At 38.9% G+C, this 12500-nt stretch overlaps 4 protein-coding genes across 4 annotated transcripts in view; 2 read left to right on the forward strand and 2 right to left on the reverse strand.

The window, feature by feature from the left end:
* Positions 1 to 902, forward strand: part of LOC137995596 (uncharacterized) — a 1144-nt gene extending 242 nt beyond the window's left edge. The window contains exon 2 of the mRNA XM_068841121.1: positions 209 to 902. Within this exon, the coding sequence (XP_068697222.1) occupies positions 209 to 902 (694 nt within the window). The remainder of the gene's footprint in view (positions 1 to 208) is intronic.
* Positions 1 to 12500, forward strand: part of LOC137997303 (clumping factor A-like) — a 107190-nt gene that overhangs the window by 50465 nt on the left and 44225 nt on the right. The gene's annotated exons all lie outside the window — the stretch shown is intronic.
* On the reverse strand, positions 1234 to 2920 carry LOC137995597 (uncharacterized). Its single transcript, XM_068841123.1, has 2 exons — positions 2333 to 2920; positions 1234 to 1845 (listed from the first exon to the last, which is right to left on the reverse strand). Exons 1-2 carry the CDS (start codon positions 2918 to 2920, stop codon positions 1234 to 1236), a joined length of 1200 nt encoding a protein of 399 aa, XP_068697224.1.
* Positions 7668 to 11104, reverse strand: LOC137994744 (110 kDa antigen-like). The gene is made up of 2 exons (XM_068840349.1): positions 10888 to 11104; positions 7668 to 8186 (listed from the first exon to the last, which is right to left on the reverse strand). The coding sequence occupies exons 1-2, from the start codon at positions 10964 to 10966 to the stop codon at positions 7822 to 7824; spliced, it is 444 nt and encodes a 147-aa protein (XP_068696450.1). The 5' UTR covers positions 10967 to 11104; the 3' UTR covers positions 7668 to 7821.

The raw sequence follows: 12500 nt of genomic DNA on the forward strand, positions 1-12500 counted from the left end.
GGATTATGCGGAGAAACTGACGAATGTTTCTCATGATGACCCAAATCAATCAGGTCATGAATGCTCAAAGGGGACGAAGAGCTTGGGTTTGGCCTCGTCCACAGAACTGGTTTCGGCACCTCATAGCAAGCACAGGGCTTAATTTTATGTAGAAGGAACATTTCAGAGTCACCAGAGAAACATTTGAATACTTGTGTGACCTTGTTAGGGTAAAGTTACAAAAACAGCACACGAGATTTAGAGTTCCGATCAGCGTGGAGGAAAGAGTTGGCCTGGCACTCTGGCGGCTCGCAACAGGCAACAGCTATAGGAGTTGCGGTTTACAGTTTGGATTTGGAAAGTCAACGGCGAAATTCATTTGTAGTGAATTCGAACAGGCAATTTTTGAGCTAAAAGAACGCTTTATAAAATTTCCTTTAACAAATCAGGAAATTCGAGAGAAAATAGAAGAATTTGAAGTGTATGGAATACCGCAAATAATCGGAGCGATCGATGGATGTCACATCGAGATAAATGCTCCACCAGAGAATCACGAAGATTATTTTAATCGAAAGCAGCATTACAGTGTCAATCTACAGGGAATAGTCGATGCAAATTTAAAGTTTATTCATGCAACTGTTGGGTATCCTGGCAGCATACATGACGCTAGAGTTCTTAGGCTAAGCGGTTTATATGACTTAGCACAAAATGAGCAAATTCTCAGTGGTCCAATACGGAATATCAGTGAAACAGAAATCGGGCCTCTACTAGCTGGAGACAGTGCCTATCCACTCATGAACTGGCTCCTCAAACCCTTTGCAGATAGAGGCCGTTTGACTCCAGAGCAGAGGAAATTTAATTTAAAGTTTAGCGCACTGCGATGCGTAGTGAAAAGAACATTTGGCACGCTAAAATCACGTTAGAGAATTATGTTGAAGAAAATTGAACAAAAAACGAAAACGTTGAAAAAGACTGTAATTGCATCTTGCGTTCTACACAACATTTGCATTAAAAGGGGCAACCTATACGACGCAGACGAGAGCGACTCAGACGATAACCCTGCTGATGAAAAAGGAGGGAGAAATGCTTTGGAAACTGGCAACAGCATCCGAGACACCCTAAAAGACTACGTAAGGGAAAACCTGTGAAGAAAGTCGCAACTGGACAATTGTGTACGAATAGACGTTAACTATAAAACAAAGGTTTTGTTTCAATTGCAATTTTAATTGGAAAACTGGTTGCTATCGTTGTAATTTATGTCAAATAAAAAGAATCAGTTCCTCTGAGATTGGACTGTATGTAAAATATTAACAATGAATAAAACATATTTTTTTGCAGCGGAGCCATCCGCTGTTTAGCTGGATGTAACCGGAAGCGTCTCTTGCACTCGTAGCAGTTTTGTATGCACCTCTTCACTTTCTGACGACTGTGGATTACATGGTACTTTTCACGAAGGTGATCAAGAGTGTAATTTATACCCATCTCGTGGCAATCCAATTCGTAATGATACTTGAGGATTAACTGTGTTACGGGATGTTTCTTTGGTAAAATGATAGGGAACTTGATTTCTCTTGCAAGGTCGTCTGATATACAAAGTTTCTTGTTGGCTCGTAGAATGCCTGCATCTAACATTGGAGTGAGAGGTAACAGATGGCTTCTCGTGCACAGCTCCTTTCTTGCAATTAACGCAATTATCTCTTCTCTGTATTCCTCTCGTTGCGCTTCTTGGATGATTTGTAATTCGGTTAATGTAAGTTCATTTGATATCAATTCTTCCTTGATTCGATGTTCGTTAGGAACTTTACAGTTATTGATAAACCGTTTGACCCAACCCCTTACTCGAACTAGTGATTGTCCAAACTCCAGCTGTCCATTGGAAGAAACTCGGTACCACTTAGAGAATCTTGCAGGGTTTAAACGCCAATTCTTTTCTTCGATAATGGCAAACGTTCCGCTCTCTGGATCTGTTCGCTCTCTTCGTCTGCTTGCGTAATCTGTTTTCCTTCGGCTTTCACTTCTGTTCACACTTCCACTGGTGTTGAGGATGTTCGCTCAGGCCAATCACCTTCTGGGAGCACCTGAAAGCTTGGGCCGTTCCATCACATCTCAGTGTCCTCTAATTTCGAGACTTTAAGTTCTCTTGTGCCATGATCAGCAGGATTCTGTTTGGTAGGAACATGACCCCATTGGTTCGGGTTCGAGTTTTCGTGGATTTCTCCCACACGATAAGAAACGAAGGGCTTGTAATTAAAGACTCTGACCATGTATCCTGATGACGACGTTCGTGCTGTCGACCCAGAATGTCACTGGGGACATCGGAATCTCAAACGCTGAGTTAATTTGTATGGTTAACCTTAACCCAATTACCGCCCCCATGAGTTCGAGTCGAGGAATGCTCATTGCTTTTAAGGGAGATAGCCGTGTCTTGGATCCAATTAGGCATGCCATGATAGAGCCGTCTGAATACTCGTGGCGCATGTGGACATGACCAGCTTGTCATGCATGCCGCTGCGTATGCTGCCTCGGAAGCATCTGAAAACATATTTAGCGAGGTTTTGACTGCAGTGGAATGGCTGTCTTTCAAACATCGTGGAATTCGGATTCGATCTAGACCTGTGGATTCTGGGAACCATGACTTCCATTGTTCCTGGTGGTGATCCGGTAGAGGATCATCCCAATCTGCTGCTTCGATCCAAGCTTGCTGTATCAGGAGTTTGGCTCTTACTATATATGGCGCTAAGAAACCAAGAGGGTCGTAGATGGTAGCTGTCTTCTTTAAAAGGTTCCTCTCAGTAAACTCCATGTCTGGTGTGAACGAATAGTTGAACGAGAAGGTGTCTTTATTTGCATTCCACAGCACGCCCAGCGTCTTGGCCGTGGGAAGGCTGTTTTTTTCTAAATCAATCGCCGATATTCGGTCTTCTTCTGGAATGTCTTTCATAATCTCTGCTTGATTTTACATCCATTTCCGTATGTGAAAGCCTGCCAACTTGCCCAATTCTGTAAGCTGATTTCGTGTTTCCTTGACAATCTCGATTGTCGGTAGGGATGGCATCAAGTCATCCATATAACAGTTGCGTCAAACAGCTTCTGCGGCTAAAGGGTACTAGCTCCTTTGGTTCAGCGTGTGTCTGCCATGTGAACTGAGCACAGAAAGGGCAGTAGCATCCTCTGAATACGAACCTTGAGAACTCGTAAACTTGTGGGAACCTCGTACGTCAAGGTTTCGCCATAGAAATCGATGTAATGGCCTATCTTCTCATTTAAGAACCAACTGGTAGTACATTTGGCTGACATCACCCACTATGACTTCAAGCTCTCTTCGGGATCGTGCGAGGATGTCGAATATATCACTTTGGAGCTTTGGGACTGGCAGTGCTTCGGTATTGAGACTCTCTTCATTATGCTTCGCTGACGCGTCAAAAACGAGTCCTCACAAAAACCTTTTCCAGCGAATATTATATTGAAACAAACAACATATTTTCCATTAAAGGGAAAAAACCCTTCCTATTTCAATTGAGTGCATGCAATTGAGTGCATGCAAACGAGTCACAAAGCATATGCAAGTAAATAAGTTTTTCACATCAAACCCTTTTTGAAAGAACCGTAAATAACGAAGCACAAAAGAAATAACACGCTTTCGTTCAAATAATTCTTCACTGTCACATTTCCAATTTTCTTTTACCTTTGCGGATTTGAGTGCAAAATAAATGTAAATTGCCCGACAACTTAGATGCGACTTCAGTAAACACTGTGATGCATTCAAGGCGTTCGATTCCTTCGTTTGTTAAACCCATGAAAAAAAAATGCCATTTGATTTCAGTGTTGTATATTATACCAAGTTAGTAAAATATTAGAAACAAAGCTCACTTGATATCCAACGGCGAAAAATGAAATTGTTGTCGAAGACCATTCCTCTTCGCTTTAAAGATTCGAGATATTTATTTTTCACCGCCTGCCTTGTTCATCCAATTGACGTTCCATTCTTAGCTCCATGAGTGTACCTTTTGTTGCATTTCGCGTTACAATGACTTTCGACGGCTGTGTGCAGCAGAGAAATCTACGCATTTCCCAGCCCCCCGCAAACCTAACAAAATACGCACAGAAGACTCAATGCACAAAGACACCACTTAGCAGGGGAGTGACAGGCAAGACTTTTACCGACACGGAAAAAAAATAACAACTAGACGTTCCATGAAACTTACACGGGGTTGCCTGTAGTACGCGTTACACAAAAACAAAAGGAACTGAATTGGGTGGTATTGAACTGCAGGGTTCCAGTTACTTTTTTTCAAGTGGGGGGTCATTAAGCCCATTTGAGAGTCACCACATGTCGCGCTAGCAGAGACCCTTTGGCTCACACGTTCACACTTTTAATTATTTTGTAATGTCCTGTCACACTTTGAGGTCTTTTAGTTTTTTTAAGCTTTGGTAATAAATTCAGTTTAAAGATAACAAAACACGCTCTTGACTAAAATTCACTCATTTCTTCTTTAAATAAATAGTCTGCAAAAAACTAATAGCAAATTGCTCGGACGGACGTTTTCCAGCATGCCATGCATGTCCTGCAGTTGCACTAAGCAAACGTTTATTGCACACAATTAGAAAGGACTGAAGGTGTTGTTTCTGCTTTACGTTTGCACCAAAAAGTACCGTAAAAGCCAGGAGTTAACAGAAAAAGACTAGCCAAAAGACAGATTAAGGAAAAAAAAAATAACATCGTTTCTATATATAGCTCTGAATCGAATTCTCATCGAAAAATTAATGACAATCGATCGTATAAACACGAAGATTTCTGCAGTCTCTAACTTTAATGATGTTTTGTCAAAAGGAAGAAATTGATCACGCGCTAGGCAACCATAAAGTGACCACCTCTTGTCAACTGAATGAACTAAGGAAAGAATGTTCATTAATCATTCGTCGTTTTCAGAATAAAACAACGTCTTTGTTTTGTTTTTTTTTTAATTTTGTTGTAAAATTTAACTGAATATTTACATTTCATCTGTCGGGCCAGGAAACCTTCTTTGCCGGGTTTCTGAGAACGTATCTATTTTGACGTCAGGGTGAATATTTACACAATCCCGAGGTTGAAAGGCCATGTAATTGAAAATCTGAACATCCATGAGATACAAAAATAGACTTGCGACTTATCGTAAATCACAATGCTCACAAGCACAAAAGCAGAAGCAATGGTTAATAGATACGAAGTTTGTTACTATCTGATTGTTTTTGTTAGAGTAAAGGGATATGTTGTCACGCAAATGATGTAATTTCATGACACTCAAAATTCGCAAAATCGTGAGTTTCATGTAAACAATCTTCGCACTTGCAAGTCGTAGCAATAAATTGGATTAACCAGGAAGTTAAAGAAATGTTGCTGGCTTCCCAAATAAATTTCATTTTACACTACAATAACAAAATCATTTGTCAGAGAAATAAAATTCTTGTCTCCTCGCGTATCACATTTCAACACACGTCTGCAAATTTGTTAACACATTTTCACTGCGTCTCGATTCCCGCGAAATTTTCCTTCTTTCAAATATTAACAAAAGTCTTATTTCTCGTCAAGCGTTGCATCTTTTATGTTCAAATAACCGCTAAAAGTAAAGACTATTAACGATCTATCCGTAGATATTTTTTTCATAATTTAATATTCTCTGTCAAAATTTGCACAACAATCAAGTCACAAAAATAGCAACGCACGCAACAAATTTAGTCGCATTTACCTCTTCGTCGAATTCTCATGCCGAACACAGGAATTTTTAGTTATTGTGAAAATCTTTCTATATTCGTTGGCAATCATCCTTTCAAAATTCAGAGAAAAAGACCGGTCTACGAATGTTTTACATTTGTCTCTTTTAATGGGATGTCAAAAGGCCAAGTGGATGTCATGCATAATAGGGCAAGTTCGGGTGATCAAGTTGTGCGTGTGACCCGTCATAAATATGTTTTTCAAAAAATGTTCCCGAATCGTATCAGACAGAAGACAAGAACATCATTCTAAATGCTTATTCTACGCAAAACGTAGGTTCTGGAGGTGATTTTGAGAGTGGAAATCAAGTTTACGGCAGACGGGAATAACAAAATCACGAAGCCGCATGGTATATATTTATATTTAATTAAGTTAACACAACAGAAAGACGCTTACCTCATTTTGACACGAAAATGCTTTACTATTGCCATAAAAATTATCCAGTTAAGCTCGCATATTACAAAACATGATGAATTGATAAAGGCCACCTTTCCAGCGAAATATTTTTTTGAAACAAACAAAATATTTGCTATGAGAGGCAAAAACCCCTTCCTATTTCATTACGTGCGTGAACACAAGAACCTCAACCGTGTCAAATTACCATACGCAATTGCAACAAAATAAATTTCAGGATCGAACCTTTTCCATGAAGAACCTTTTCCTTGATTAATGAAGCACAAAATAGACGACAAGCTTTATTTCAAATAATCCGTGGCTGTCAGATTTTGAATTTTTTTTTTACCTGAAGACAGTGCAGCGGAGTTGAGTACAAATAGCCAGATAACAGAGATCACAGATCCACTTAAGGTGTTTGATTCCTTCTCTGTCTTTGTTGAACTCATAAGTTACCAGCGAATTTTCCATTTGGTTTGAGTGTTCTACATAACATCACAGTTGGTATAATATTATAACTACAGCTCACTTTTATTTCGGCTCGAATGGCGATAGATTGTTGTCAAAGTCCATTACTCGTTGCTTTTAAGATTCCAGATATTTATTTTTCACCATCTGTCTTGTTTTTCCAATTACCGTTCCATTCTTGAGCTCCATCAGGGTATATTTTGTTTAAATATGCACTAAAACGCCATGCGCGTTACAATGACTTTCGACGTCATTGCAAGTTAAATAAATGTTCCCCTGTGTGCAGCAGAGAAATGTACGCATTACCCAAACCCCCTCAAACCTAACAAAATACGCACAGAAGACTCTGTGCACAAAGACACCACTTAGCAGGGTAGTGACAGGCAAGACTTTTACCGACACGGGAAAAAAATAAAATAAACAAATAAACAGAGAAATAGTACTCATTTTCCGACTGGGATTGCCATATTGGCAACCCAGTAAAAAGCAACACATAAACACATAAACAGACATCTTTCAATTAATAACGCCATAAAGGCCCAGTAATACGGGCAACATTTTTCGTGCAAATTGTCGAGCAACAATTTTACGTTGCAAGTTGAGATGGTTTGTTGTGCGTATTACCACCTTCTTGCGCAACAAATTTTCATGTTGCAAAAAGTAAAAGCGACGTCTACTTTTTGCAACACAAACATTTGTTGCGCAAGAAGGCGGTAATACGCGCAACCAACTATGTCAACTTGCAACGCAACATTATTGCGCGACAAGTTGCACGAAAAATGTTGCCCGTGTTACTGGGCCTTGAGGATTTTTATTTGTCACAGAGGCACTCTATCGTTTAGTCCTCGCTCCCTTTGGAACAAATGTCAATAGAGCAGGTTCGTATAGCAAAAAACATGCCTACCATATGCGGTGAAACCAAAAACCGTGGCTATATCCTATTGTAGATGTTGGGAGAAACACGACTTTCGTTAGTCCTTTTTTTTGACAAAGTTACTGAAAACTGTATAAGCTACAGGCTATACAGCAAGAGAAGATCCTCCTCCCTAAAGGCAAAGGCCAATTAACTACCCAATGGATATCTCAATCGGGTTTTATTTCAGTTATCTCTTAAATGAAAAGTCAATGTGCTAGGAGTAGAGAAAAAAAAAAGGTTCTTTACGTATATCGTTTAAATCCAAGTTATTCCAACTGTCTAAAACGTAGGTAAACTATTTTGCTCTGGCGTTTCACTTTCTTCTGGCCCTTTGTGCAGTTGCCTCTGGCTCTTCGCTTTCCTCTGGTTCTTCAGTTAGCTCAGGTTCCTCGCTTTCCTCTGGTTCTTCACCTAGCTCAGGTTCCTCGCTTTCCTCTGGTTCTTCACTTAGCTCAGGTTCCTCGCTTTCCTCTGGTTCTTCACTTAGCTCAGGTTCTTCGCTTTCCTCTGGTTCTTCACTTAGCTCAGGTTCCTCGCTTTCCTCTGGTTCTTCAGTTAGCTCAGGTTCCTCGCTTTCCTCTGGTTCTTCACTTAGCTCAGGTTCCTCGCTTTCCTCTGGTTCTTCAGTGGGCTCAGGTTCTTCAGTTTCCTCTGGTTCTTCAGTGGGGTCAGGGCCATCTGTTGGTTTCATTGCGATAATAAAAAAAGGTGGTAAGGTCATGATACTGAAGTAGTTTATGGCAACAGATAAGTAAGAAGAAATAGCTAATGCAGCTATTTTTAAAGGAACTATATTCCGTCTGCTGTTCAAGTTGTGAAACACCAGAATTCGGTAATAACTAACTGATTTGACAAAACTAAATTAAGCATCATACTCAGGGTGTCCACCCCTATCCTGATCTTGTTTTAATCCACTTCTTTGCAGATTCTCCCTTCGTCCACACGTATCCGGCGAATCCGGCATGCGAACCGCAAAGAATTTAGAATTGCGTGGACGGTTGAATCTGGATACTTTCAAATCCCATGACTCACAAACTCAGATCCGGTCTTTGCCACGTAAATAATCAACATGGCTGCTGAACGAAATGCCATCGCTTCTCTTGTCGCCAACTCGCACGCCTGATGGTGCATGCTCTGTTGTAGTAACAGGGCCGGGAGTCCATGATAAAAGAACGAACCCAAATAGATTTGGACGGGCAAATTAGAATTGAATTTGTGTACGGTATGAGAATGACTGCAGACGCATTGAGCGTTATCCCTTATCAAAGTTATTTGAGGAGCATATAACGTGAAAAACAAAAAGTAATCAAAAGAAGGTGAAGCGTGCATTTATTTCGTGGAAAAAGAGAGTTTTGATACTTTTCGGCTTTCCGTGTTTCATGAAGAGAGGGCCCACAAACGTTCATGTTTTCACGGTTCCGACGTCGGTTGAAATGGCGTGCCATTAGTTTAGATGCGTCCGTCATTTTTCGACGCCTCTTAAATGTGAGCGAAACTAGTGAAAATAATCCGATAAGAGCATCACTGGTACCCAAAACCTGTGGACATATTTTGAGTTATCTGTAAGAGATTGTCACATTAAATCGTTCGTCTGCTTCAAACAATTTATACACGCAAAGCTCTAGCCTCTGAATTCAGCTAAATTCTTTTTCACGACCTGGATCAACTATCTGGAATGGAATCCCCTTAACGCTAATCATAGAATAAAGCATTTTGCCAAATAATTTTGGTCTTAAAAACTAAAAGATAATCTTAGTTCAATTAATGTACTTTAAATGCATTTAATGAATTCCCTACCACTGCTATTTCTCTGTTCTTTTATTCGAAATAAAATTAACTTGATATTTGTGATATCCTTCATCTAGAGTAAACCTTTTCGTCAAATATTATTGAATCTTAAGATTGTCAGCAATTAACTAGAATCTCAATCTATACTCTACTGTAGTACCTCACATCTGTATAATATTGAGAAACATTCAGTCGCTCTTGTCTTAAATAATAGTTATTTCCTTTCGTTATCTTTATCATTGTTAATATACTAATTAACTATTTTCTCTTTGCTCCACCCAACTCGATTTGCCTTACTAAATTTGGGTGCCACTGGATAAACTTTTTATTGTAACTAGTACTGTGTGTAATAAACGCTGTTGTTGCAGAGATTTGCATAGCCAAAAAGCCCATTAATAAGACTATGCCTCAAACAATGTCGTTAACAGGGCAAGGATTTACTTGCTGGGTAAGAAGAAAGGTCATTCTAACATCGGATTCTGAACGCCGTGGTAATTAGAAAGGTATATTTGATAGCACGTGTTGCCTTTTAGCACATGTTGCCTTTAAGTTAATACCGCGCTTTCCCACATATAAAGCAGCCATAACTTATATATATTCAAGTAGTGATTTAGTTTCATTTTAATCGAAAAAAGAACCTTTTGTTTTCCTAACACAAGATGTCGAAAGAACTAGGTCGTTTCTGAGTTAAAGGGAGACTTAAAGTTCCATGTTGTAAAATGCTTCGACATTACCGCCCTTAAAAGGATATGGCGTTTCAATATCAACATTATCTCTGATCAGTCCTCGCAAGTGCATGTCAAGAACTTCCAGACATTTTTTGGCAGAAGTCACTTTTCATACTTTAGATAACTAAGCATGCGTGTCCTTATTCATAACAAAAAGATGATGTTTTTATCATCATTGGCAAAAATAAATTATTTTAGTACAACAGACCAAGGAAAAATTACAATTAATTCATTTTTTTATTGTCCCTTTCACGGAGTTCATACTTTTAATTAAATCCTTCCGCCATAATGCTTTTTTTTGTGGCAAAATCCGTGATCTTTATCCGTGTTCAAGTAGCTAAAGAAACGGCGTCCATTTAGAATTCTTGTCAGCCTGGGAATTCAGATCAGTCATAGCGATGTTAAAAGTTGATAATTATATGTCATATACTCTTAGGAGTAGTAATCTCGAAGCTTCGAAATAACATTATGTGACATAGAATTTTATGCCTCCTTATAACTCTAAAGCAACCTTCAATTTGTTTTTGACACGTCTTTTCCCAATAAAGAAAACAAAAATGTTATTTTCTTTTAACACTTTCCCAGCTAACACAAATTCCTTCCTTCTGATTAAAACGATAAAAATACACTCCTACCTCAGTATATCAAGGGTATAGACCATTTATTTAAAATAATAATAATAATAATAATAATAATAATAATAATAATAATAATAATAATAATCGTTGTATGTAATGATACATGTTCCCTCATCACTTCTAAAGTTATGCGTTCTCAGTAAGTTTCAGTCTGAGTTTTCTATGAATAGATATTTTGTTTCTTTTCGTACAGAAAAGTTAACACTGTTCTTAGTAGATACTAACCTTGTTGTGGCAAAGGAATTCCTGAGATGTGTCCAACTGAAGCCACAAGATAAAGAAGAACTAGAGGTTTTAAAACCATTCTCGTCGAGGGTGAATATTTCTGTCAATTGAAAGAACGGAGACTGACGTCTTGCTATCTCATCTAACAATTTATAGTAAAATTCGAAGGAATTTGAAATTAACACATGAAGAAGCAATTGTCCTGCTCTTAATAGCGAGGGTTAAAAGGGTTAAGTGAAGTTTAATTTTAGCAAACAGTCCTTAACGCGAGAATTGTGAATAAATATGTTCACATATGTTGAATTTTTGTGGTCTTCTTTTTTTTTCTGTCAAAAGTCGGTCAAAGTCGATCAAAGGACATGTTTTCACAATCTAGTCACATCAGAGAGAAGAATGCTCACTTATGCCAAATGTTAATGCTGAAGCAATATCTAATAACAGCTAAACGATTTTACTATTGTTTCTTTATTGCCTGTAAAGACCCACGTCCGATTATAATAAATGCCATCTTTTCTCTAATAACTTGAAAGAGTGGCATAATGCTGTTCACCCTAATTGAGTTACGTGGGTTTATCATTATTTGCATGAGCACCTTTCCTATAAAGGTCATATTGTGGCTCTTGAAGACATTTAAATTGTATTCACATTATAGTCCTGTCTGTAACCAGCTAATTTAGAATATTGTTGTTTGCCAGACCTTTGCAGTAATGTATTGAGTTCATTTTGTCTAGTAGATCTCTCAGTAGTGTCCAGTATTCCTGACTGGCCGAAACGGGGGTTTCTTTTCTCGCTTCTTCTATTTCCATTCCACACAAACCAAGAGGAGATTCAATCACAGTAATTACTTTCAGGGTTTCCAATAGGTAACAGACAGCCGCATGCGCACTGAGTCGATTGATTTTAAACGCCATGCCCTTGTGATACTTTCAATGTGGTAAGGTGCAAGTTCAAATACGCCCTCCTTGGATTCACTATAGAGTGCGATACAAAAATTAAATGATATTTATACAAGGTACGGAGTTCATTCCCATGAACTTGGGGCAGTCATAGCGGTGCTCCTTGCGTGTAAGCGCCCGCGAGATAGCGGAGCTCCATAGCTAAGAAATTTTGGTAAACTATCCATGCAAGAAATTTTGGTTGTGACGTCAGCGTACGCCCTCCCATAATTCTTTGAGGGGAAGGGAAGGGAATCAGGTGTCAGTCCGTCGAGGGAAGGGGTATGTTATATTCTATTGGCGGGAAATCCGCAAGAAAAAGTGTGGGCATTGTCGTCTTGTTCAAAACCTTGTTAACTTTAGGAACGTGTGACATTTTAGAAATTTAGCGAGGAAAGCCTCGAGAGAAGCGGAGGAAGGAGAAGACGAAAAAAATGCAATGAAGAACACCGTAAAGCTGAGAGAAATAGAGCGAGAGACAAAACATTTGAGCCTTATTTATAACGGTTACATTCTAGATAAGCTTAATGTTTTCCTCCTTAATGCATGCCTCACTGCCTCACATATTTTGTGAAAATCGCTAAAAAACGAAGAAGGCCGAAAAACGTTTACAATTCCGTGTTGACAGAGATTCTGGTCAATTTCAACAATCACACACCACATCGCCAAATCAAACTT

Source organism: Montipora foliosa, chromosome 3 (genome assembly GCF_036669935.1).
Source record: "Montipora foliosa isolate CH-2021 chromosome 3, ASM3666993v2, whole genome shotgun sequence".
Lineage (NCBI taxonomy): Eukaryota > Metazoa > Cnidaria > Anthozoa > Scleractinia > Acroporidae > Montipora > Montipora foliosa.